General features: G+C 49.6%; 1 protein-coding gene across 1 annotated transcript in view; it reads left to right on the top strand.

The window, feature by feature from the left end:
• LOC147102609 (unconventional myosin-XV-like) overlaps positions 1-27800 on the top strand; it is a 388701-nt gene that overhangs the window by 15176 nt on the left and 345725 nt on the right. Inside the window, exons 5-6 of the mRNA XM_085964088.1 lie at positions 184-345; positions 26194-26252. Of these exons, the coding sequence (XP_085820214.1) occupies positions 184-345; positions 26194-26252 (221 nt within the window). The remainder of the gene's footprint in view (positions 1-183; positions 346-26193; positions 26253-27800) is intronic.

Below are 27800 nucleotides of genomic sequence, written 5' to 3'. Positions count from 1 at the left end.
CACTTTGTGCAAGAGGCAGGTACTTTGCAACATTGATCAGGGCCAGAGTGATCTCCTGGGCTAGTTTCGATCGCTTAGTTCTAAGGCAGCCAGGCTACTCAGTGCCTCTGCCGGTGTCTGCACTGTGATTGGTGACTGGCCCAATATCTGCTCCCCTGAGCTCTGTCTCTGCTTCTTGGACAGGGTGGAGCGTGCGAGATCACCGGCAAACATGAGCATGAAGACTTCCTGTGTTTGCTGCGCTCTCTGGGGAGGATCGGGCTATTGGAAGACCAACTGATGTCGGTGTGGTCCATCTTGTCCTCCATTTTGCAGCTTGGCAATGTCTGCTTCACATCCTATGAGGTAGGTCGGACACACAGAAACTCCTGCCTTAGGGGGCAGTTACTCTACGACTGCAGAGCTGGCATGCAGTAGTTGTGCTTTTGCACCAACATCATACTTGTGTTTTAGTGTAAATGTTACATTTCAGGATTTCCGACTATGACTGTACAGGGGGCCCTCCGTGCAATATATGTTAGAAGAAAGAACTTGACATTTATATCGCGCCTTTCATGACCTCAGGACATCCCAAAGCACTTTACAGCCAATGAAGTACTTTTGAAGTGTAGTCACTGGTGTAATGTAGGAAACACGGCAGCCAATTTGTGCACAGCAAGATCCCACAAACAGCAATGAGATAATGACCAGATAATCTGTTTTTGTTATGTTGGTTGAGGGATAAATATTGGCCAGGACACCGGGGATAACTCCCCCTGCTCTTCTTCGGAATAGTGTCATGGGATCTTTTACGTTCACCTGAGAGAGCAGACGTTGGTTTAACATCTCATCCGAAAGACGGCACCTCCGACAGTGCAGCATAGAAACATAGAAACATAGAAACATAGAAGATAGGAGCAGGAGTAGGCCATTCAGCCCCTCGAGCCTGCTCCGCCATTCAATGCGATCATGGCTGATCATCCAAATTCAGTACCCGGTCCCTGCTTTCTCCCCATACCCCTTGATCCCTTTAGCCTTAAGAAATATATCCAACTCCTTCTTGAATATAATCAAATCAAATCAAATCAACTTTTATTGTCATTGTTAGTGTACAAGTGCAGTACAACGAAATGTAGGCTTGCGGCTCCCGAGAGTGTACATTTAGATTAAGACATTTAAACATTCAACATACATTTGGCTTGTAATACATTAACATAAGCATAACCATAATAAAGTGCATTGGCAGATGTGCAGGCTTTAGAGTTTATTTGTGGAGTTCAGTAGGATGACAGCCCTGGGAAAGAAGCTGTTCCTAAATCTGGTCGTACGGGTGTGAATGCATCTGTAGCGTCTCCCAGATGGCAGGAGGGCGAACAGACTGTGGCTGGGGTGGGTAGGGTCTTTGATGATGGACCGTGACCTCCGTAAACAGCGTTTCTGGTATATGTGCTCTATGGTCGGTAGACGGGTGCCGGTAATGCGTTGGGCAGTTTTGACTACCCGCTGCAGGGCTTTCCGGTCATAGTAGCTACAGCTGCCATACCATACTGTGATACAGTTTGTCAGGATGCTCTCTATTGTGCAGCGGTAAAAGTTAGAGAGGATCAGGGGTGACAGGTTACATCCCTTCAGCCTCCTTAGGAAATATAGGCGCTGCTGGGCCTTCTTCACCAGAGAGGAGGTATTGAGGGACCAGGAGAGGTCTTCCGTGATGTGGACTCCGAGAAACTTAAAGCTGTCCACCCTTTCCACCAGAGCCCCATTGATGTGGATGGGGGTGTGACTTAATGAACTGGCCTCCACCGCCTTCTGTGGTAGAGAGTTCCACAGGTTCACCACTCTCTGGGTGAAGAAATTCCTCCTCATTTCTGTCCTAAATGGCCTACCCTTTATCCTTAGACTGTGTCCCCTGGCTCTGGACTCCCCGATCATCGGGAACATCCTTCCTGCATCTAGTCTGTCCAGTCCTGTCAGAATTTTATAAGTTTCAATGAGATCACCTCTCATTCTTCTAAACTCCAGCGAGGACAAGTCCAATCGACCCAATCTCTCCTCATACGTCATTCCTGCCATCCCAGGTATCAGCCTGGTGAATCTTCGCTGAACTCCTTCCATGGCAAGAACATCCTTCCTCAGATAAGGCGACCAAAACTGCACACAATGCTCAAGATGTGGTCTCACCAAGGCCCTGTACAACTGCAGCAAGACATGCTTGTTCCTGTACTCAAACCCTCTTGCTACGAAGGCCAACATACCATTTGCCATCTTAATCGCCTGCTGCACCTGCATGCTTACCTTCAGTGACTGGTGCACAAGGACACCCAGGTCTCGTTGCACTTCCCCTTCTCCCAATCTATTGCCATTTAGATAATAATCTGCCTTTGTGGCAAAACCACTAAGTGACTTACATAATTGTCTGTAACCAATGTTATTACCTCTAGCATTAATTGTCTGTAACCAATGTTATTACCTTTCAAGTTGGCTCTGGTTAAACAGAGCTAGATCGACAACATCGCGATCTGACGCGATGGCGTCATCACGTGGGTCACGTGACTCCCCTTTGGCAGGAAACGTGATGACGTTATGATGTCAGAGGTAGAGGGCGGGACCAGCCAGTCCTCATGTGGATTGAAAGAGAAAAGACCTGTTTTGAGCTTCTCCTGTAGTTTCTTGTTTTGTAAAGTTCTTAGACAATAAATTCAGTTTGTTAACTTCCAGTAAGTTATAGATTCTTTGCTGGGAGTGCAGAGATTCCTACACCTTCCTGTTTTTGCCACCAAAGTGGATAACCTCACATTTATCCACATTATATTGCCTCTGCCATATTTCTGCCCAATCACCCAACATGTCCAAATCATCCTGGAGTTTCTCGACATCCTCCTCACAGCACACACGGCCACCCAGCTTTGTGTCATCTGCAAATTTGGAGATATTACATCTAGTTCCCTTGTCCAGATCATTTATATATATTGTGAATAGCTGGGGTCCAAGGACCGATCCCTGCGGTACCCCACTAGTCACTGCCAGCCATTCAGAAAAAGACCCGTTTATTCCAACTCTTTGCTTTCTGTCTGCCAACCAGTTCTCTATCCAAGTCAATACCTTGCCCCCAATCCCATGTGCCTTAACTTTACATGCTAATCTCTTATGTGGGACCTTATCGAAGGCCTTCTGAAAGTCCAGATACACCACATCCACTGGTTCTCCCTTATCTATTTTACCAGTTACATCCTCAAAAAATTCCAGTAGATTAGTCAAGCACGATTTACCTTTTGTGAATCCATGTTGACTTTGTCCGATCCAGTCACTGTTTTCCAAGTGCTCTGCTATTCCATCTTTTATAATGGACTCTAGCATTTTCCCCACTACCGATGTCAGGCTTACCGGTCTGTAATTCCCCGTTTTCTCTCTACCACCTTTTTTGAATAGTGGGGTAAAATTAGCTACCCTCCAATCCATGGGTACTGTTCCAGATTCCATCGAATGTTGGAAGGTGATCAGCAATGCATCTACTATTTCTAGAGCCACTTCCTTAAGTACCCTAGGATGTAGATTATCAGGCCCTGGGGATTTATCGGCCTTCAGTCCCATCAATTTCCCTAACACCATTTCCCTACAAATACCGATTTCTTTCAGTTCCACCCTTTCCTCAGACCCTATGTTCCCCGGCATCTCTGGGAGGTTATTTGTGTCCTCCTTTGTGACGACAGAACCAAAATATGTATTTAGTTGGTCTGCCATTTCTTTGTTCCCCATTATAAATTCCCCTGATTCTGACTGCAAAGGACCTATGTTTGACTTCACCAATCTTTTTCTCTTCACATATCTATAAAAGCTTTTACAGTCAGTTTTTATGTTCCCTGCAAGCTTACTCTCATATTCTATTTTCCCCTTCTTAATTAATCCCTTTGTCCTCCTTTGTTGAATCCTAAATTGCTCCCAATCCTCAGGATTATTGCTTTTTCTGGCCAATTTATATGTCCTCTCCTTGGATCTTATGCTATCCCTAATTTCCCTTGTTAGCCACAGTTGAGTCACCTTTTTTGTTTTATTTTTATGCCAAACTGGGATGAACAAATTCTGTAGTTCATCCATGCGGTCTTTGAATGTTTGCCATTGCCTATCCACCGTCAACCCTTTGAGTGACATTCCCCAATCAATCCTACCCAACTCGTGCCTCAGACCATCGTAGTTTCCTTTATTTAAATTTAGGACACTAGTCTCTGAGTCAACTACTTCATTCTCCATCTTAATGAAGAATTCGATCATCTTATGATCGTTCTGACCCAAGGGGCCTCGTACAACAAGATTGCTAATTAATCCTTTCTCGTTACATAATACCCAGTCTAAGATCGCCTGATCTCTGGTTGGTTCCTCGACATATTGGTCCAGGAAACCATCCCATAAACACTCCAGGAATTCCTCCTCCACAGTATTGTTACTAATTTGGTTAGCCCAATCTATATGTAGATTAAAGTCACCCATGATGAGCGCTGTGCCCTTATTGCACGCTTCTTTAATTTCCCTTTTAATGCCATCCCCAACCTCCGCCTTACTGTTTGGAAGTCTATATACCACTCCCACTAACGTTTTCTGCCCCTTGGTATTTCTCAATTCTACCCATACAGATTCCACATCATCAGAGCTAATATCTTTCCTTACAATTGTGTTAATCCCTTCTTTAACCAGCAATGCTACCCCACCTCCCTTTCCTTTTTGCCTATCTTTCCTGAATATCAAATACCCCTGGATGTTGAGTTCCCAGCCTTGGCCATCCTTGAGCCACATTTCCGTAATCCCAACTAAATCATATTCGTTTAGCTCTATTTGCGCAGTCAATTCATCCACCTTATTACGAATGCTCCTCGCATTAAGACACAAAGACTTCAGGCTTGTTTTTTTTGAATTATTAGAATTATTATTTACTGTGGCCATGCCCTCAGCACTATGAAAAAGCTATAATTGAGCTAAACGTATCTCTCAAGGGGTTGGAAGCACAGGAGAGCAGGGTTGGCAGATGCAGATTTAAATTCAGACAAGGTGTCTGAACTAAAAACAGAAAATGCTGGAAATACTCAGCAGGTCAGGCAGCATCTGTGGAGAGAGAAACAGAGTTAACGTTTCAGGTCGATGACCCTTCCTCAGAACTGGAAAAAGTTGGAGATGGATCAGGTATTTAAGCAAGTGTTGGGGCAGGGAGAGGGGGGAGGGGAAGGGAGAGGGGGGAGGGGAGGAAAGAACAAAAGGGAAGGTCTGTGATAGGCTGGAAGGCAGGAGAGATTAAGAGACAAAAGGGATGATGGTGCAAGGCAAAAGGAGATGGTAATGGGACAAGTTAAGCAACAAAAGATGGCTCTAGATGAAATGTAAATCGCACCGGCAGAATGATCGACAGCTGCCATGTGAGAGAGAGAAAAAAAATGAAAAAAAAGGTAGGACAGTGGTTATGGTCTGAAATAGTTGAACTCGATGTTGAATCCAGAAGGCTGTAAAGTGCCTAATCGATAGATGAGGTGCTGTTCCTCGAGCTTACGCTGAGCTTCATTGGACCAGTGTAATAGGCCGAGGTCAGAGTGGGAGTGGAGCGGAGAATTAAAGTGACAGGCGACCAGAAGCTCGGGGTCACCCTTACGGACTGAACGGAGGTGTTCCGCAAAGTGTCTGAACTAGTGCACTCCAAACAACGAAAGATAGTTTAACATTCTAGTGACCATTTGTGCTTAAGGCTGCTGCAACAACTTTATTAATTCAAATTCGGCAAGAATCATTACCACAAAAGGCAAAATACTGCGGATGCTGGAAATCTGAAATATAAACAGAAAATACTGGAAAAACTCAGCAGGCCAGGCTGCATCTGTGGAGAGAGGAACAGAGAGAGGAACAGAGAGAGGAACAGAGAAAGAGAGAGAAACAGAGAGAGAGAGAGAGAGGAACAGAGAGAGAAAGAGAGAGAGAAACAGAGAGAGAGAGAAACAGAGAGAGAGAGGAACAGAGAGAGGAACAGAGAGAGAGAGGAACAGAGAGAGTAACAGAGAGAGGAACATAGTTAACGTTTCAGGTCTGTGACCTTTCGTCAGAAAGAGTCATTACCACGTTAGGCTGGTAGATTCTGCTCTTGGACGGGAAGCGGAGGGGGATGGGGGGGGTTAGTCAGTTTGACCTAAAGCAGACACTGGAGTCAGGCTGATGGAAGAAAAGACGGGAGATTGCAGGGAAAGGAGGATCTGGCCTGCTGTGAGGGCCATCAATGCAGGGGTTCAGTTTCTTATAACCAGTATTTGCACAGAAAGGAAAAGGAGTCTGAAAATTCCAATCTGGAATAGCATGACGATGTTGAGATACCGCGGCAAACGTGGGAGTCGAGACAGAGCTATTGAAAACACAGCTTCTTTATTCTGACCACATGGCAAACAGGAACTAGAAAAGCCCGCGCATCCACTTAAATACTTCCCAGACAGGAAGTGCTCCCGGCAGCCTGTCCCTGCGGGAAACAAGTTGCTGGAGGAAAGGGCCCCCGGCTGGGGGCTTCTGCTTAGACTGTCTGTGCCGCCGTGAGCGGATTATGTCCAGTGGTGGCGTGTCGCCACAGAGCTCCCCCCAGAATCCGCTTAGGAGGAATGGACGAGTCGTGACGGTGGTCTAATGGTTCTGCCGCAGTGGCTCTGAGTGGTCGCCGGTCTGGTTGGTTGGGTCGGGCGGTTCGCCGCCGGCTGTGCTGGCTTGCCGGGGGGACGGCCTCTGGCTGGAGGCTGGGCCACGGGGACCTGTTCCCCTGGTTCTGTGTGTGCTGGTTTGAGCCGGTCGATGGAGACTGTCTCAACCCTGTCGCCGAGTCGCAGCTTGAATACCTTGTCCCCGGTTTGTAGTACCTCGTACGGACCGTCGTACGGGGGTCGCAGGGGCCCGCGGTGCGCGTCGTGTCGCACGAAGACGAAGCGCGCCTGCTGTAAATTTGGCGGGACGTGAGGTGCGAGTTCGCCGTGTCGGTTGACCGGAAGTGGGGCGAACTGCTGAGCGGAAGAGAAAGAGTCGAGCCGCTGCTGTTCGGCCGACCAAGGCTTGGTAGGCTCCGGAAGGAATTCGCCTGGGACGCGCAGCGGTTGTCCGTAGACTAACTCCGCTGCCGAGGACTGGAGGTCTTCCTTGACCGCGGTGCATAGGCCGAGTAGCACCCACGGTAGGCGGTCAGTCCAGGTACTGTCCTGCAGGCCGGCGCGGAGTGAGGCCTTGAGTGGCCTGTGGAAGCGTTCACAAAGTCCGTTGGCCTGCGGGTGGTACGCCGTGGTGCGGTGGAGCGTCACCCCGAGGTTGCGTGCTGTGGCCGTCCAGAGTTCGGAGGTGAACTGGGCGCCTCTGTCGGAGGTTATGTCGGCCGGTACGCCGAACCTCGCAACCCAGGTGTTAACGAACGCCCTGGCGATGTCGGCTGTGGTGGTGGAGGTCAGCGGCACTGCCTCAGGCCAGCGTGTGTAGCGGTCGACCATCGTGAGGAGATAAGTTTGGCCTTGCGATGGCGGCAGGGGACCGACGATGTCGACGTGTACGTGGTCGAAGCGGCGGCTGGGTACCTCGAAGTCTCCCAGGGGTGCTTTGGTGTGCAGCTGTACCTTAGCCCGTTGGCAGGCGAGGCAGGAGGTGGCCCAAGTCCGAACATCTCTGCTAAGGCCGCGCCAGACGAAGCGCTTGGAGAGGAGTTTGACGGATGCGCGGGAACCCGGGTGAGAGAGCCCGTGGAGCGCGTCGAAGACGCGGCGGCGCCAGGTCTCAGGGACGACCGGCCTGGGTTGGCCGAGTGAGACGTCGCACGTGACTGCCGTGGCTTCGGGCCCGTGCGCGACCTTGGCTAGGCGTAGCCCTGGCAGGCTGGTAGCCGCCGAGAGGAGGTCTGGGTCCGTGAGCTGGGCCGCTGCTAGTTGTGCGTAGTCGACCGCGAGGTGATTCGCAGAGACGGCGGGACGGGAAAGGCAGTCGGCGACCACGTTGTCTCTACCGGAGACGTGCTGAATGTCCGTAGTAAACTCGGAGACGGCCGCGAGCTGGCGTTGCTGCCTAGCGGACCAGGGTTCGGTGTGCTTGGCCATCGCGTATGTGAGTGGCTTGTGGTCCACATACGCGGTGAAGGGGCGGCCTTCCAGGAGGAACCTGAAATGGCGGACCGACAGGTGGAGTGCGAGAAGCTCGCGGTCGAAAGTGGAGTATTTGACCTCCGGGGGGCGCAGTTGGCGGCTGTAGAAGGCAAGTGGCTGCCACGCGCCATTGACCCACTGCTCGAACACGGCCCCGACCGCGTGGTCGGAGGCATCGGTGGTGAGCGCGACCCGGGCATCGGCCCTCGGGTGCGCGAGCAGAGTGGCGTCGGCGAGCGCGTTTTTGGTGGCGTCGAAGGCGGCTGCCGTGTCAGTGGTCCAGGCTACGTCCATCTTGCCGGATTTCCCTTGGAGGGAGTCGTATAGGGGCTTCATAAGGGCTGCGGCTCTGGGGATGAACCTGTTGTAGAAGTTCACCATCCCGAGGAACTCCTGGAGGCCCTTGATGGTTGTGGGGTGGGGGAATTGCTGGACGGCCTGCACCTTGTTGGGCAGGGGGACGGCCCCGGCAGGGGTGATGTGGTGACCGAGAAAATCGATCTCGGTTAGGCCGAATTGGCACTTCGCCGGGCTGAGGATGAGCCCGTGTTGGGCTAGGCGCCCGAACAGGATGCGAAGGTGTTCGAGGTGTTCCAGTTTGGAGGAGCTGGCCACGAGAATGTCGTCTAGATAGACAAATAGGAAGTTCAGGTCCCGGAGGACTGAGTCCATAAGGCGCTGGAAAGCCTGTGCTGCATTCTTGAGGCCGAAGGGCATCCTCAGGAACTCAAACAGGCCGAATGGGGTGATGACGGCTGTTTTGGGGATGTCCGCGGGGTGTACGGGGACTTGGTGGTAACCGCGCACCAGGTCGACTTTGGAAAAGACGGTTCGTCCGGCCAGTCGGGCCGAGAAGTCCTGGATGTGTGGCACCGGGTACCGATCGGGGGTGGTGGCGTCGTTGAGGTGGCGGTAGTCCCCGCAAGGGCGCCAGCCTCCGCCGGGCTTGGGGGCGATGTGGAGGGGCGAGGCCCAAGGGCTGCTGGAGCGGCGGATGATGCCGAGTTGTTCCATGTTGGTAAACTCGGCCCGCGCGATTTCCAGCTTGGCCGGGTTGAGTCTGCGGGCGTGGGCAGAAACTGGGGGGCCGGTGGTGGGGATATAGTGTTCCACACCGTGCTTGGTGGCTTTGGCCGAAAAGGTCGGGTTAGTGAGGGCGGGAAACTCAGCTAGGAGTGCCGAGTAGTCGTCCGTGGCTCTGGCGAGGCAGTAGGTCGTCGGGCCGGCCGAACAGGCCGGGGTAAAGGCGCCGGGGATGGGGGCCATAGTGTTGATGTCGACGAGGCGGTGCCTCGGAATGTCGACAAGGAGGCCGTGGGCGCGTAGGAAGTCGGCGCCGATGAGTGGGCAGAGGACCTTGGCTGTCAGGAACTCCCAGCGGTAGCGGCGGCCCGCGAGGTCGAGCGTGACCATGCGGGTGCCATATGTGCGGATTTCAGAGCCGTTGGCTGCAGCCAGTGTGATACCCCGTGTGCCACGTTGGATCTCGAGGGCGGAGGCGGGGGTGATGCTGTGCTGGGCCCCTGTGTCGCACAGAAATCGGCGGTTGGTTCTGTCGTCAGTGATGTACAGTAGGGGCTCCTTCTGCCCCGCGGCCATCGCGGGGGCCGGTGCGGGGGGGGGTTTGAAGGAACACGGTGGCGTGCAGCGTTGAGCCCTAGCGCCAAAACGGGTGTGGTAGTAGCAGTGACCCGGAGTGGTAGGGCGGTCGGGCCTAGCGGCCCGGGAAGACCGCGTGGTCGTTGCCGTGAGGTCGGGCGCGACGTCGCGAGTGGCCTGTGCAGAGAGCAGCCGGTCGGCCTTTTCGGCTATCTCATTCAGGTCCGTGGAGTCAGACTCCACAAGGAGCGGGCGGATGCTGGCGGGGAGCTGCCGAATGAAAAGCGTGCGAAAAAGGGCGCTGGGATTTTTGTCGTCTGAGAGGGACAGCATGTGGGAAAGCAGGTCTGATGGTGAAGCGTCACCAAGGCCGGGGAGGTCCAGGAGTTGGCAGTGGCGCTGGTAAGAGGACGTTTGAAATTTTTTAAGTAGCGCAGCCTTCAGATGCTCGTACTTGCCCTCCGTTGGTGGATTCTGCAGCGCTGCCCAAACCTTGGGGACTGTAGCGTAGGTGAGCGAGGCGACGAGGTAGTCGTACTTCGTGGCGTCGACTGTAATGCCTTTCAGCCGGAATCTGGACTCAGCTTGAACGAACCAGGCTTCGGCGAGGTTCTCCCAAAAGTCAGGTAATTTAACCGTGACTACGTTTGTATCCGCCATGCTAGCTTAGGATTCGTCCTGAGCGTCGGGGTCACCAGTGTTGAGATACTGCGGCAAACGTGGGAGTCGAGACAGAGCTATTGAAAACACAGCTTCTTTATTCTGACCACATGGCAAACAGGAACTAGAAAAGCCCGCGCATCCACTTAAATACTTCCCAGACAGGAAGTGCTCCCGGCAGCCTGTCCCTGCGGGAAACAAGTTGCTGGAGGAAAGGGCCCCCGGCTGGGGGCTTCTGCTTAGACTGTCTGTGCCGCCGTGAGCGGATTATGTCCAGTGGTGGCGTGTCGCCACAACGAGTTTATTATTTTCTTTACATATGGGAAGTGAAGTGGAGTGGAATGGAGTGGAGTGGAGTGGAGTGGAGTGGAATAAGTGGGTTTTGACTGCAACTCGTACTCTGAATGTTCACTTGCTGTGTGGAAAAATAAAGCCATTTAGATATGTGTATCTGGCCTCATCTTACCCGGTGCATACTCAGTCCGTCTTCAGAAAGGTTGGAGGGCACTTGTGAAAAACACAAATATCTGGTGCAAGTCACAATGTGCTATTGTTACACTCCCAAGGCACGCTATTGCACAGATAGATGGGTGTGACGTCTTCACTTGGGTGCACTGAGTTGCTGTGCCTGTCCTATCAAGCTTCCTCTATTGCCAGGCCATTACTAGCCCGTGCAAGAATGAACAGAGTGCTGCAGGATTGATATCACATAACATTGAACTGCTAACCAGTCACTAAAGACTTTATGGATTTTTTTCTTCTCCAGAAACTTTGGTTCAGGGCCAAGGGCCATAATGGAAGACATCATTAAGGTAAAAAGGAGTGAGAGAGATTAGGTCAGTTAGGAATAGGGATGAGGTGGCACCAACCAACCAGATTGTGGGGGGAAGAGAGGGCTGAGGGAGGCGAGGAGTTCCACAGTTTTGAGGTCCTGAGAATTATGTGATATCTGGACTTCAACACAAGACTGTAGGGAGGTGGAAGAGTGAGTAGGACTACATATATGGAGTCTAGGAGGAACAAGCGATTCAAGTTCAGTGCAGCACTGACCCATAATACTAGAGAGAAACACAGAGAGAGGCGAGAGGAGGTTCCGTTATCAGATGACAAGCTTTTCTTCCATCTTATGCAAGAGTATGAGAGAGTTGCTGGATGAGGCTCCTCAGGTATGAGCCAGTATTCAAGTCTAGGATGAATTTGGGAGAGTTGTTGAAGGGTAAGGAGATGTTTATCATGAAAGAGCAAGCTGAGCTTCTTGGAGGCAGCTTCAACGATGGAGGAGATGTGGGAGCTCCATTTGAGATCAGAGGAGACGTTGAGGCCAAGAGTGCCTGTGGGGGTGGGGGGATGTTGGTGAAAACCTCCCAGTGGTCTCACCCTGTCGGCAGTAAGTCCAAGGTTGTGTAGGCAGAATGCCCAAAACAAATTGCTGCAAAAAACTCATTCCCAGCCACGCAAATCACTCCTGGAATTCTCCGCTCTCTTCAGGCTCACAAACTCCTCACGCCCAGCTGCCTCAGTGGACTCGGGCAACAGCTTCACCTCAGAACTTATCCCGGGTGTAAAATCCACTGGCCCTCATTATTGTTAAGTCTGTGTGTTCTAGTTATTGTTAATAAGAATCACTGCACAGACCACAAGAATAAATTCAACAGGTCTTTACTAGTCGAAGGTCAGGCTGAACTGCCCAATAAATCATTACACAGCACTTATATACCGGTGTGGTCACCACCGGTATTACAGTATACAGCAGCCAAGATAAAGTAGTGCATCTCTTAAAATAGTTCTCTTAAAGGTGGAACGGTTACATACACCACAATCCTCCCTTTTTAGCTTAACAGTATATATTCCCCATTTAACATAACATAATAACATATATACACAACTTCATGTAAAAACAGTTCACAGATTCAGTCTCTGAGGAGGCCTCCTGATCCGAGACGGATAACGCCTTTCAGGGGTCTCTGGTTCTCGTTGCTGGGGTGACTCATCGAGTTGATTCCCTATGGATAGGACATCATCATCAGGTATATTCACTTCTGAGGTAGATGCTTCAGGTTCACTAACTTCCTCCACGGTTGTCTCTGTCGTAACCATGGGCTCGACCCTTGTTCTCGATCCCACCAGTTGGTCAGCATGACGTCGCATTACATTTTCACCAACATCTACCGTGTACATCAGGGGTCCTTGTCTGGCCCGAATTGTTCCAGATTGCCATTTCTCATTTTTATAGTCCCTGGCTAACACCGGTTGTCCTATTTCAAAACTCCGAGTGGGCTTGTTATTGATATGCTGGAACTGTTTGTTTTCGACTTCCCTCCGCACATTTGGTTTTAACAAGTCCAACCTGGACCGCAACCTCCTGTTATAGAACATCATGGCAGGACTTTGGTTTGTTGTTGCATGGGTGGCGTTTCGATATGCCAGTAGGAAATTGTCCACCTTGTGTTGCAGTGGGATCTGATCTTTATTGCTTTTAGGGAGTGCCAGTCCATATTTATTTTCCTGATCCACTCCCATCCCAGAAGTGGTGGACCTCCCTCAGGCAGTACATATAAGTCCATTCCTTGGTGTTCTTTGCCCTTGTGTACCACCTTGACTTTTATCTTTCCGATGGGGTATACTCTTTGCCCCGTGTATGTCTGCAATACTATCTCCGTATCCCGTAGGGGAATATGTGTGAATAACCTTTTGTAATCTTGCTTATTCATGACCGTCAACGCCGATCCGGTGTCCAATTCCATCTTCACTTGGACTCCTGCTATCTGAAGTGTGACCCAGATAGTTTGTAGGTCAGCTTCCTTACTCACATTGTGAATTCTCAGACTACCCAGTTCCTTGCTGTTGGAGTCTGAATCCGAATTCTGTTCATCCGAACTCTTCTCAGCCACCTTATGTACCTTTCTGCACTTTTCCTGCGGTGACTTTTTGTTGCTGGTCTTCTTTCCTGACTGGCATACTTTAGCTATGTGACCAAGCTTGCCACATTTTCTACATTCCTGATTTTTAAACCAGCATTGGTTCTGATCGTGTGTTGTCTTTCCACAACGATAACATTTTGCTGTACCCAAAGCCATTTGATCTACGCTGAGTACCGCTGCCTTCAGCTGCATTTCCGCAGTGCCTCTCGCTGCGGCTTCGTGCGATGCTGCAATAGTGACAGCCTTATCAAGTGTAAGATCATTCTCTTCAAGCAGCCGCTTTTGTGTTCCTTCTTTCGACAATCCACACACGAATTTGTCTCTCAGTGCCTCTGTCAGTCTTTCCCCAAACTGACAGTATTTCGCTAGCTTACGCAGTTCAATTAAATACTCCGCGTTGCTTTCCTCTTTCAGTTGCGTTCTCGCATAAAATTTAAATCGTTCCGCTAACATCAGCGGTGTGGGGTTCAAATGATTTCTCAGGACAGCAACAATATTAGCGAAAGTCTGATCCGCCGGTTTAGCTGGTGATAGAAGATGCTTCAATAGCCCGTATGTCTTCGCACCCATTGAGTTTAGTAAGGTTAGTGCTTTATCTTCATCTGATATTTTATTTGCCTTACAATAAATCTCTATGCGTTCTACATACATGGCCCAATCTTCAACATCGGCATCGAAATCGTTGATGTTACCACGCTTAGGCATCCTCGCAATCTTCTTGAGAAACAAAAAGAAATTTTTCTTTTATTTATTTATTTTTTTCAAAATGGCGGTTTCCTGCGCTTGTCTTCTTCCCCGCCTACGAAAATGGCGGCTTCCCGCGTTTGCCTTTCTCCCCCGCTGGCTGTAATGGCGATTGCCGTATTGCTGCGTTCGCCCTCCCCAGCGGTTCTCAAATCGTGCCTCCCAGCCCCTCTTGCAGTCCGGTCCTTTCCCCCGGCTGCGGCTGAGTTCTCCGCAGTTTTTTTTTTTTTTTTTTTTTCTCCCGCGCCTCGCGGCCTCGGTAGCTGCCCGGCCTTTTGTCGCGGTCGAGCTCTCTCTCGACGCTGTTGCGTCTCCCAGCCCGCTTGCAGCCCGGTCTTTTACACCAGCTGCGTTTGCATTCACCGCGGCTCCCGTGCCTTACACTGCCCCAGTCTCAGCGCCTCTGGCCCCGACTTCTGTCCGGCTCTTTTCCCCGGCCATGGTCGAGTTCTCCGCCCTTATATCCTCTGTTTTTCCCTCCCCTACTTCACAGCCAACGTGGCCGACTTGCTGCTCGTCGCTGATCGGCTTACCCACCACCGTGGTAGAAGGGATGATCACTGCCTGTTGCTGATGGAAGGCTTCGTGTCAGGATTCTTCCTTGCTCTTCAGACCCGAGTCTTTTCTCAGCAGGATGATGAGGGCGGATGCCTCTTCTCGACGCCCGTTAAACTGCCTTGGATATATCTCTGCCGCAGGGTAAGATCGTCATCGTCGCCACTGTTAAGTCTGTGTGTTCTAGTTATTGTTAATAAGAATCACTGCACACAGACCACAAGAATAAATTCAACAGGTCTTTACTAGTCGAAGGTCAGGCTGAACTGCCCAATAAATCATTACACAGCACTTATATACCGGTGTGGTCACCACCGGTATTACAGTATACAGCAGCCAAGATAAAGTAGTGCATCTCTTAAAATAGTTCTCTTAAAGGTCGAACGGTTACATACACCACAATTATCATATATGTAAATGAAGTGACTCGGGTGGATAGCAGGAAGGGCCAAAAAGCATGAGGGAATTTGGGCGGGGGGGCGATCTTGGGGCAGAAAACCAGTGAAATGACTTCAGCCCATTCTATTGCCAAAAAAAGTTATTTGCTCCAGTTCATATGTTGAAATTGCACCAGAAACAGAGTGGAAATTCTTGGCCGAGATAGTGAGTTGAACTAGTTAAGTTTTCATAATTATGAAGGGGATTGACAAAACTAATGATAAAAAGAAAAATGTTATCAAAGCAGGCTGGTATTATATATACAGCTATAAATATATATACATGCAGCTGTGATGACTGAGATATGGGGGACTTTTAACCAGCCCCTCCCCCGCCCAGCAGCAACAGGGAGGTTCAGGTGGGGGATGGGTTTCACACCGCGTTCCCCACCATTTTAACCTGCCTGAATTCAGGCACGGGACAGACACCCGCCCCAGGAGCCTAATTTCAGTGGCAATGTCGTGTTGCGATGATGTCATCGGGCTGTGCACACCATTTTAACCGTGAGTCCGTCTAAGGCCAGCTCAGCAAAAGCCGGCGGCATCAAGGAGGCCCAGGTAAGTGAGTTTTTTTCTAACTTTTTAAAGGTTCCTTGTGAGTCTGGAGGAGCAGGGTCTCCCCTCAACTGGGCTCCCACTCAGTCGCGGACTTTTCAATTCCACCCTCCCCCCGCCCCCAAATCCTCACCGGGGACCGTTTCTGCAGTTCCCCGCGGCGCCCTGACATAAGAACATAATAATTAGGAACAGCGGTAGGTCATATGGCCCCTCGAGCCTGCTCCGCCATTCTATAAGATCATGGCTGATTCTCGACCTCAACTCCACTTTCTCCCCACGAGTTTCGACTCCCTCCCAACAGTGTTGATGTAATTCCCGCTGGCTTCGGGTGGGTCTCAGTGGTCGGGGTATGCACATGAGGTCCGGGGGTGGGGGTGGGGGATGGTTCGCTGCCTGCTTTGATTCCCCAGTTCCCGTCCCGAGTTAGAATCAGAGCTTAAATTGCAGCTGTTCCTTCCCTAAGTATAAAATAGTGCACCAGGGATGGCAATCACAATGAGTGTTACTTGCTCACGGGGAGTTTGATACAACTTTTTAAGAGAAATTCTATTTTCTTCATGCCTCGTGGGAGAGACCATTGCGTCTTCAAAGAAATAGTGAAGCCAGGATTTTCAGTGCTCTTTTGAAGGGCCTGGTAGAGATAGGAACATAAGAAATAGGAGCAGGAATAGGCCACTTGGCCCCTCCAGCCTGCTCCACCATTCAATAAGATCATGGCTGATCTTGGGCTCATATCCACTTACATAGAAACATGGAAACATAGAAGATAGGAGCAGGAGTAGGCCATTCGGCCCCTTGAGCCTGTTCCGCCATTTAATGCGATCATGGCTGATCATCCAAATTCAGTACCCTGTCCCTGCTTTGTCCCCATATCCCTTGATCCCTTTAGCCTCAAGAAATATATCCAACTTCCCTGCCCGCTCCCCATAACCCTTCACTCCCTTATCTTGTAAAAATCTGTCTATCTCCACCTTAAATGTATTTAATGAACCAGCCTCCATGGCTCTCTGGGCCAGAGAATTCCACAGATTTACGACCCTCTGAAAGAAGAAATCCCTCCTCATCTCAGTTCTAAAAGGGTGACCCTTTATTCTGAAGCTATGCCCCCGCGTTCTAGATTTCCCCACGAGGGGAAACATCCTCTCTCCTTCTACCTTGTCGAGCCCCCTCAGTATCTTATATGTTTCAATAAGATCACCTCTCATTCTTCTAAATTCCAATGAGTATAGGCCCAGCCTGCTCAACCTTGATGAAGATGAAGTGACTCAGCCATTAGACTGTGAGAGGATTGTAAGAGGATTGAAGATCCTGAGCACTGAGGGGATGTGATCTGAAGGAAGTTGAAGAGTGGACCATCAGTGAAGGTGTGGACAGGGTTGGTGATGTATGGAGGAGACCACTGACATGGACAGGCAACAGAACCCTGAGTTGTTGGAAACAGAGTCATCAACTACTGCACAGGTACAGCCACTTGAGAGAAGACTAGATCAGCATGAACATAGGCGGTGGAAGACCATATGATGGTAATTAATTTAGTTGCCGTTGGAGATGGCCTTGAATCAGCATAGTGCTCAAGTGCAAAGTTCAGAATAACATAGTCAGAAGATGACCAATAGAATGGCATGGGTCCTAGCTATGCCTGCCTGCTCATGGGATATGTGGAACACTCTTTGTTCCAGTCCTACTCAGGTCCCCTCCCTCACCTCTTTTTCCAGTACATCGATGACTGTATTGGTGCCATTTCCTGCTCTTGCCCTGAACTAGATAAGTTCATTCACTTTACTTCCAATTTCCACCCTTCCCTCACCTGCACATGGTCCATCTCCGACTCTTCCCTTCCCTTCCTTGACTTCTCCGTCTCCATTTCTGGCGATCGGCTTTTGACAAACATCCACTACAAGCCCACCGACACAGCTACCTGGACTACACTTCCTCCCATCCCGCTTCCTGTAAGGACTCTATTCCATTCTCCCAGTTTCTCCATCTCCGCCGCGTCTGTTCTGACGATACCACCTTCCATACCAGTGCTTCTGACATGTCTTCCTTTTTCCTCAACCGAGGATTCCCCTCTACTGTGGTTGACACGGCCCTTGACCGTGTCCGTTCTATTTCCCGCACTTCTGCTCTCACCCCTTCCCCTCCCTCCCAGAACCACGATAGGGTTCCCCTTGTCCTCACCTTTCACCCCACCAGCCTCCACATTCAACGGATCATCCTCCGCCATTTCCGCCACCTCCAACGTGATCCCACCACCAAACACATCTTCCCCTCACCTCCCCTTTCAGCATTCCGAAGGGACCGCTCCCTCCGCGACACCCTGGCCCACTCCTCAATCACCCCCAACAGCCCTTCTCCTTCACCTGGCACCTTCCCGTGCAAGCACAGGAGATGCAACACATGCCCTTTTACCTCCTCCCTTCCCACTGTCCAGGGCCCCAAACACCCCTTCCAGGTGAAACAGCAATTTACTTGTACTTCCTGCAATTTAATATACTGTATTCGCTGCTCATGATGCGGTCTCCTCTACATTGGGGAGACCAAACGCAAATTGGGCGACCGCTTTGCGGAACGCCTCCGTTCAGTCCGTAAGGGTGACCCTGAGCTTCCGGTCGCCTGTCACTTTAATTCACCGCTTCACTCCCACTCTGATCTCTCTGTCCTCGGCCTATTACATTGTTCCAATGAAGCTCAATGTAAGCTCGAGGAACAGCACCTCATCTTTCGATTGGGCACTTTACATCGAATTCAACAATTTCAGATAATAATCCCTGCCCCCATTTCTCATGCTGTATGATTTTTGCCACTCCCAGTTGCAACATTTTATCTTTCCTGCCTCTTACAAAAGTACAGGATGTTCCTTCAATTCCTTCCTCCCCTCCTAACCGCCACCCCCCCCCAGTCTCTGCACCTGCTTAATCTCTGTTACATCTCCAGCTTTTTCCAGTTCTGATGAAGGGTCCCAGACCTGAAACGTTAACTCTGTTTCTCTCTCCACGGATGCTGCCTGGCTTGCTGAGTATTTCCAGCATTTTCTGTTGTTATTTCAGATTTCCAGCATCCGCAGTATTTTGCTATTATAATAGAATGGCCATGATGGAAACCATACCAGCAGTCATGAACTTCAGAATCTAACAACAGCTCCGATATCTTTAGAAAAGCCTAGATATGAGCGCAATGGAGAGAGGAATAGAAAGGTGAGAGGGATCACCATTATTCGGGATAGAGTGAACTTGAGCCAACTTAAAAGGAGAAGGAAAAGTGGACTGGGAGAAGGAGAGCTTGAAGACACCATATAGACTAGTGGTACTTTCAGAGGCATGCAGCTCGAGAACGGTGGGAGGGATACCATGAGGAGTACAGTCTGTACAGTCTTACTTCAATACAGAGACAGCTGGTGGGAATAAACTTGGAGTGAGGCACCATGATTGAACAAATGGAGCAGTGGAAGAAGCTAAAGCTGGAGGAGAAAGTAAGCCCAAAAGCGCGACTTCCTATTCGGGAGAGCTCGCAGAGTGAAGAGGTGGGAGGGTGGATTCAGAGGAAGTAACAAGAGAGGCTGGTGGAAGCAGCGGCTTTGGAGGGACAGGTAGAGTGCAATTGACGCATATTTTAAATAAAGTTATGTTTTGAAGATGTAGTAAAGTGGGCGAACAGAAAGTACAAGCTTTGGTGTGATCAGGGGATCAAGCGGGAGGACAGACCTGTTTGAAGCAAGGTGTAGGACATGATCTGATGGAAGGGAAGCAGTGAAATGCAAAATCCTCTGACAGTCACAATGACAGAGTTGGTGCAGGAGGGAGGGCTTTAGTTTCCTGGATCACTGGGTCTGCTTCTGGGGAAGGTGGGACCTGTACAAGTCGGACGGGTTGCACCTGAACAGGAATGGGACCAATATCCTTGCGGGGAGGTCTGCTACTGCTTTTGGGGGTGGGGGGTTTAAACTAACTTGGCAGGGGGATGGGATACAGAGTGGAGCTATAGTAGGGGGTGATGCACAGCCAAATATAGAGGGAAAAACAAGTCAGCCTGGAAGGCAGAGCAAATATATAGCAGCACAAGGGAGTATGGCAAGGCTGGATGGCATATAATTTAATGCAAGGAGTCTTGCGAGTAAGGCAGATGAATTGAAGGTGTTAATGAACACATGGGAGTATGATATTGTTGCTATCACAGAGACATGGTTGAGGGAGGGGCAGGACTGGCAGCTCAATGTTCCGGGGTATAGAATCTTCAGGCGAGACAGAGGGGGGTGTAAAAGAGGAGGGGGTGTCGCAATATTAATCAAGGAGTCAATTACTGCTGTAAGGAGGGATGATATCTTAGCAGGTTCCTCTAATGAGGCCATATGGGTAGAACTTAAAAACAAAAAGGGGGCAAGCACTTTGCTGGGAGTGTACTATAGGCCCCCAAACAGTCAGGAGGAGATAGAGGAACAGATATGTAGGCAAATCTCAGTGTAGAAATAATAGGGTAATAATAGTAGGGGATTTCAACTTCCCTAATATTAACTGGGATAGTCAGAGCGTGAAAGGATTAGAGGGTGCGGAATTCTTAAAGTGCATCCAGGAGAGCTTTTTGAGCCAGCATGTAGAAAGTCCTACAAGAGAGGGGGCGGTACTGGACCTAACTCTAGGGAATGTAGCTGGGCAAGTGGTAGAAGTGTCAGTAGGAGAGCATTTTGGTGACAGTGACCATAATTCAGTGAGATTTAAGGTAGTCATGGAAAAGGACAAAGATGGACCGGAAATAAAGGTTCTAAATTGGGGGAAAGCTGATTTTAATATGGTAAGGCAGAATCTGGCCAAAGTGGACTGGGATCAGATACTTGTAGGAAAATCCACATCAGAGCAATGGAGTCTTTCAGAAAGGAAATAGAGAGAGTACAATGCCAACATGTTCCTGTAAAGGTCAAGGGTGGGACCAACAAACCCAGGGAACCCTGGATGTCAAGGGATATACAAGAATGGATTAGGAAAAAAAAGGAGGTTTTTGGCAGATACAAAGGACTAAAAACAGTGGAAGCCCTAGAGGAGTACAGGAAGTGCAGGGGGGTACTTAAAAAAGAAATTAGGAGAGCGAAGAGGGGGCGTGAAAAAACACTGGCGGGCAAAATAAAGGAAAATCCCAAGGTGTTTTATAAGTATATTAAGGGCAAGAGGATAACCAGGGAAAGAGTAGGACCCATTAGGGACCAAAGTGGCAATCTTTGTGTAGAGCCAGAAGATGTAGGTGAGGTTTTAAATGAATATTTTGCATCTGTGTTCACTATGGAGAAGGACGATGTAGGCATAGAAATCAGGCAGGGGGATTGTGATATACTTGAACAAATTAGTATTGAGAGGGAGGAGGTACTAGCGGTTTTAACAGGCTTAAAAGTGGATAAATCCCCAGGCCCAGACGAGATGTATCCCAGGCTGCTGTGTGAGGCAAGGGAGGAGATTGCAGGGGCTCTGACACAAATTTTCAGAACCTCTCTGGCCACAGGGGAGGTGCCAGAGGACAGTAGGATAGCTAATGTAGTACCATTATTCAAGAAGGGTAGTAGGGATAAACCAGGGAATTACAGGCCAGTGAGCCTAACATCAGTGGAAATTATTGGAAAAAATTCTGAGGGACAGAATTAGTCTCCACTTGGAGAGACAAGGATTAATCAAGGATAGTCAGCATGGCTTTGTCAGGGGAGATCATGTCTAACCAATTTGATTGAATTTTTCGAGGGGGTGACTAGGTGTGTGGATGAGGGTAGTGCAGTTGATGTAGTCTATATGGACTTCAGTAAGGCTTTTGACAAAGTCCCACATGGGAGACTGGTCAAGAAGGTAAGAGCCCATGGGATCCAGGGCAATTTGGCACATTGGATCCAAAATTGGCTTAGTGGCAGGAGGCAGAGGGTGATGGTCGAAGGTTGTTTTTGTGACTGGAAGCCTGTGTCCAGTGGTGTACCACAGGGATCGGTGCTGGGTCCTTTGCTGTTTGTAGTGTACATTAATGATTTAGATATGAATGTAGGAGGTATGATCAGTAAGTTCGCAGATGACACGAAAATTGGTGGAGTGGTAAATAGCGAGGAGGGAAGCCTCAGGAAGATATAGACGGGTTGGTTAGATGGGCAGAACAGTGGCAAATGTAATTTAACCCTGAAAAGTGTGAGGTGATGCATTTTGGGAGGACTAACAAGGCAAGAGAATACACAATGAATGGTAGGACCCTAGTAAGGACAGAGGATCAGAGGGACCTTGGTGTGCATGTACATAGATCCCTGAAAGCAGCAGGACAGGTAGATAAGGTGGTTAAAAAGGTATATGGGATACTTGCCTTCATTAGCCGAGGCATAGAATATAAGAGCAGGGAGGTTATGATGGAGCTGTACAAAACACTAGTTAGGCCACAGCTGGAGTACTGTGTGCAGTTCTGGTCGCCATACTATAGGAAGGGTGTGATTGCGTTGGAGAGGGTGCAGAGGAGATTCACCAGGATGTTACCTGGGCTGGAGTGCTTCAGCTATGAAGAGAGACTGGACAGGCTGGGGTTGTTTTCCTTAGAGCAGAGAAGGCTGAGGGGGGACCTGATTGAGGTGTACAAAATTATGAGGGGCATAGATAGGGTAGATAGAAAGGAACTTTTCCCCTTAGTAGAGGGGTCAATAACCAGGGGGCATAGTTTCAAGGTAAGGGGCAGGAGGTTTAGAGGGGATTTGAGGAAAAACTTTTTCACCCAGAGGGTGGTTGGAATCTGGAACTCACTGCCTGAAAGGGTGGTAGAGGCAGGAACCCTCACAACATTCAAGAAGCATTTATATGAGCACTTGAAACGCCATAGCATACAAGGCTACGGACCAAGTGCTGGAAAATAGGATTAGAATAGACAGGGCCTGATGGCTGGCGCGGACACGATGGGCCAAAAGGCCTCTTTCTGTGCTGTATAACTCTATGACTATGACTCTGACAGTGTGTCAGCCGTGGCTTAGTGCTAGCACTCTCGCCTCTGAGTCAGAATGTTGTGGGTTCAAGCCTCACTCCAGAGACTTGAGCACAAAAATCTAGGCTGATGCTCCAGTGCAGTGCTGAGTGAGTGCTGCACTGTCGGAGGTGCCACCTTTCAGATGAGACGTTAAACCGAGGCCCCGTCTGCTCTCTCAGGTGGATGTAAAAGATCCCTTGGCACTTTTTCGAAAAAGAACATGGGAGTTATCCCTGGTGTCCGGGCCAATATTTATCTCTCAATCAACATCATTAAAACAGATTATCTGGTCATTATCACATTGCTGTTTGTAGGATCTTACTCTGTGCAATTGGTGGCCACGTTTCCCACATTACAACAGTGACTACAGTTCATAAGTACTTCATTGGCTGTAAAGTGCTTTAGGACGTCCTGAGGTCGTGAAAGGCGCTATATAAAAGTAAGTCTTTCTTTTTATACATAAAAAGATCCAAACCCAGCCTGGAGAGAGTACAGGGCGGGTATGAACTGATCCATAAACCTGTGGGAGCAGTGTTAGTCTGAGAAAGAACCCCATCTGTCCTCTACTCTGAAGGCTCGCTTGTCCTTCTCGACACCTCCTTTCAGATGAAGCCTGTATTCCACACATTCTGGGGAGGGACTAATTGGCAGACTGCACAGACACCCCTTGCCTGGCCTGTCAGGGGATGCACTGATTGAAGGGATGACATTGTTTCCAGGGCAGGTTCCTTCCCTCTTTCCTCAGCTGCACCATTACCCAGCACGGTTTGGAAAGGGCTCATCAGACTGTCCTGAAGTCTATTAATGTTATACTACTATTGATCGCTCTTTATATTGTAGCAATGCTAACCTTTAGCCTTTGCCTGTTAATTAGTTTTCACTTCAGTAAACTTAATTAAAGACGTGTTATTGCACAGTGATTTGTAAGTTTCAGAGAACTTTAATCAGTTGAATACAAGTGTGGGAAAATAAGTTAGTTCTTCAAAGGAAAATCTCTGGGTGTACGTCATCATTTTTAATTAGCACGACTGATACAGAGACAAAGACAAACTTATAGTTAAAGGTTTCACTTGGTAACAGAGCAATGATATGGAACAAGAGTGAAACTATCTATATGATAACAAAGGAAGGAAGTTATACTGGTTAGCCCAACAGAACAAGAGCTCAATAAGTAAGGGAAATAAAATTATTGACAAGGGACAACAAGCTCATTACAATTCTCCTGATGTGGAGTTGTATTTTATAAAGTTTATATAATTATGTAGCACAGCACAACATTGTGTGGCTTGTCACGTAGAAGAAGTGAGAGAAATGTATAAAATTGCCAGTTTGTAATGAGTATTTGGATTAGTAAAAGCCCAAGATATTGAGCTCAGAACTGTAACACGTTGAATCCCAAACCAACCATCAGGTTTTGTTGCAAGTGCTGCCTTTTAAGTATATGTTTAAGTACTATTGCATGCACTGTATGCTTAATAAACATATGACACCCGACTTCAATATTCCTTATTGAAAACCTTCGGCTAACAGCCAAGGTTCCCTCTTAACTGTGCGGCCACTGGCAGCCCAGGTCTGGCTTTTCCCATGTTAAGTTTCGTGAAACTGTGAATGGGCTGTGCAGCCCCTTAAAGGGGCCGCGCATCCAAAACAAAATCAGGGGGAACATTGAACAGCACCCCCGCTCCATCTGGCCTCTTTAGTGCGCCAAACTCCCAGGTTCCCAGTGCCAGGTCCATTGCTGCTCCTCTGGAGTCATCAGTCTCCAGCCGGCAGCTCCCCGCTGGCGAGCGGGCAGACACTGCCTCACCACCAATCTTACGGGAGTCCTCAAACAGCCCACGGTACAATTGGCAGCGTCTGCTGCTGCAGGACGAGCCTGACATGTGACTGACCGTAAGGATTGTTTTCCAGGACGGGTCCCAGGAGCTGGCTGTAATTGTTAGTCACACCGAGATACAAATTGTGGCCAATTTGCTGCAGGTCTCAGCGGATACGCTTCACAGTGTCATCACACAACGAGTGAGAGTGAGTACAACAAGGGCAAACCAATCACCCGCTCATAATTATTGGCATCAGGGACCCTGGGGCAGCACTGGGTGTCTGTGTACCTGTAATGATCGTATATGTGTGTCTGTGTACCTGTAATGATCGTATATGTGTGTCTGTGTACCTGTGTCTATGTGTGTGTGTGTCTGTGTACCTGTTATAGGGTGTATGTGTGTTTGTGTACCTGTTATATGGTGTATGTGTGTCTGTGTACCTGTTACAGGGTGTATGTGTGTCTGTGTACTTGTTACAGGGTGTATGTGTGTCTGTGTACCTGTGTCTATGTGTGTGTGTGTCTGTGTACCTGTTATAGGGTGTATGTGTGTTTGTGTACCTGTTATATGGTGTATGTGTGTCTGTGTACCTGTTACAGGGTGTATGTGTGTCTGTGTACTTGTTACAGGGTGTATGTGTGTCTGTGTACCTGTGTCTATGTGTGTGTGTTTGTGTGCCTCTATCCATGTGTACTTGTGTCGGTGTAACTGTACTTATATGTACATATGTTTCTGTGTACCTGTATCTGTGCCCTCCCATAACCTCTCTACCTCTCTCTCCTTTAAGACGCTCCTTAAAACCTACCTCTGGAGAAGGTACACCTCACCTCACTCATCGTACTGGCCTCCAGTCCCTTACCTGCTCCCTCCTGAGCCGGGCAAGCAAGACTTAGGCAGTCTCTTCCCTGAGGCTTCCCCCTGGTATCAATCGCCCTAGAAAGGGCAGATGGAAAATCCCGGGAGTGGCAGGGACCCAGCGGAACCAGCGAGGAAATTTGGGACATGATGTTTTTCCCCTGACCCTCCCCTGTTCCATCTCCTGAATAGGCTGCACTCGACAATACGAAAACACATCCTGAGAGTGAGGGGCAATTACAGGAGAGTTGCAGGAGGGCGGGGCAATTACAGGGGATTAACAGGAGGGAGGGGCAATTACAGGAGAGTAACAGGAGGGAGGGGCAATTACAGGGGAGTAACAGGAGGGAGGGGCAATTACAGGAGAGTAACAGGAGGGAGGGGCAATTACAGGGGAGTAACAGGAGGGAGGGGCAATTACAGGAGAGTAACAGGAGGGAGGGGCAATTACAGGGGAGTAACAGGAAGGAGGGGCAATTACAGGGGAGTAACAGGAAGGAGGGGCAATTACAGGGGAGTAACAGGAAGGAGGGGCAATTATAGGAGAGTAACAGGAGGGAGGGACAGTTACAGGGGAGTAACAGGAGGGAGGGACAGTTACAGGGGAGTAACAGGAGGGAGGGACAGTTACAGGGGAGTAACAGGAGGGGGGGAAGTTACAGGGGAGTAACAGGAGGGAGGGGCAGTTACAGATTTGGAGAGCGGGGGAGCGGCAGTGTATCATTGCATGTTTCATGAATCTTTATGCTTATCTCTGTGTCTGTGGTGCATGTGTGTATCTGTCTGTGGTGCATGTTTTTGCATGTGTGTGTGATTGCGTTCATTCTCTATGCGTGTACATGAATGTTGGCTAATATAGGAACATGTATGTTGATTCATGCCCGTACAGACATGGTTCATGCATGCACACACATGTTGTTTCGGGTATGTGCGTACACAGAAATAATGGTGTTTTGAGTTTTCATTTTTATCTTTTCAGGAGACCAGTTATGACTGTATCTTTTCCCCCCTCTCTGTGGAAAGCTCTGTAGATGCCAGGTGACCAGCTGTATGATTGCTCAAAGTCTGGTCTGTATCCTATGAGATGTATTAGTGTATGTGGCTGTGTGTCCCTGTGTCCTTCTCTCTCTCTTTGTTCTCTCTATCCTGTCTCATCTCAGTTTCAGTTTTTCCCTTTCAGATCCTTCGCTCTCTGTCTCCCTCACTCTCTGTCTCTCTTCCTCTCTTTCTCTTTATCTCTCTCTCTCTCTGTCTCTCCCTCTATCTTTCCCTCCTCTCTCTTTCTCTCCCTCTCTCTCCCTCTCTCTTTCTCTTACTCTGTCTCTCTCACTCTCACTGTGGGCTCGATATTAGTCCCCTCACGGCGGGTGGGGTGGGGGTGGGGGGTTAAATACGAGGAACGCGTCCCGAACATGTCGCGCACGTGCCCGTTGCCATTTTCCATTTTTACGGCGGTGAATATCAGGGCGTCCAAGTGTCCCCAGTGGAGAGGCGGGACGCTTATTAACATATTTAAATCGGGCTCCCACAGTGCAATTTAAAATTGGCTGCTACTGCGCGGGTTTCCCAGGGGTCGGGAAGCTCGGCAGTGAAAGGGAGGCGGGAGCTGCCGGCTCCACAGGGTAAGCGGTTGTTTCAGCAATCCTCGTGGGCCAGGAGTGCTCCCCACCCCCCCACCCCAGGCCCCTCAAGGAAGCCTTCGGCCTCCCCCAGCCCTGATCGTCAGCCTCACCCCGGCCCGATTGATGATCTCCCCGATTGCTGGCCTCTCCCCCCCCTCGATCACGGCCTCTCCCCGCCTCCCGATTGCCAGGGACCGTCCCCAAGGATCCCTAGCTTCTGCCTCCTGCCGCTGGTGTTCCTTCCTGCCCGCCGGCCAGGCTGTCCATTTGGCCGGCAGCTGGGCAGAAAACTGAGCTAAAAAATGTTAATGTGGTCCTCCACATCTCCGGCCTTGCCAGATTCATCGACCGTATTCGGCCTCCCCATAAACTTTGGGGCCATTGTATCGGTTTCTCTCTTCCTCTCTCCCTCTCTCTCTCTCTCTGTCTCTCTCCCTCTGCCTCTCTCCCTCTGCCTCTCTCCCTCTGTCTCTCTCCCTCTGTCTCTCTCTCTCTGTCTCTCTCTCTGTGTCTCTCTCCCTCTGTCTCTCTCCCTCTGTCTCTCTCTCTCTGTCTCTCTCTCTCTCTCCCTCTGTCTTTCTCCCACTGTCTCTCTCTGTCTCTCTCTCTGTCTCTGTCGCTCCCTCTGCCTCTATCCCTCTGTCTCTCTCTCTCTCTGTCTCTCTCTCTCTCTCTGTCTGCCTCTCCCTCTGTCTCTCTCACTCTCTGGCTCACTCTCTGTCTCTGTCTCACTCTCTGTTTCACTCTCTGTCTCTCTCTGTCTCTCCCTCTGTCTCTCTCTCTGTCTCGCTCTCTGTCTCTCCCTCTCTCTGTTGCGCTCTCTGTCTCTCTCTGTCTCTCCCTCTGTCTCTTTCTCCCTCTCCCTCTGTCTCTCTCTGTCTCTCTCTCTCTCCGCCTCTCCCTCTGTCTCTCTCACTCTCTGTCTCACTCTCTGTCTCTCTCTGTCTCTCTCTGTCTCTCTCTC

This window comes from Somniosus microcephalus, chromosome 21, assembly GCF_052327205.1.
Source record: "Somniosus microcephalus isolate GS21.2 chromosome 21, FLI_Smic_1.0, whole genome shotgun sequence".
Taxonomy (NCBI): domain Eukaryota; kingdom Metazoa; phylum Chordata; class Chondrichthyes; order Squaliformes; family Somniosidae; genus Somniosus; species Somniosus microcephalus.
Note: the sequence above shows the minus strand (reverse complement) of the source record. Positions and strands in the feature narration are given on the sequence as shown.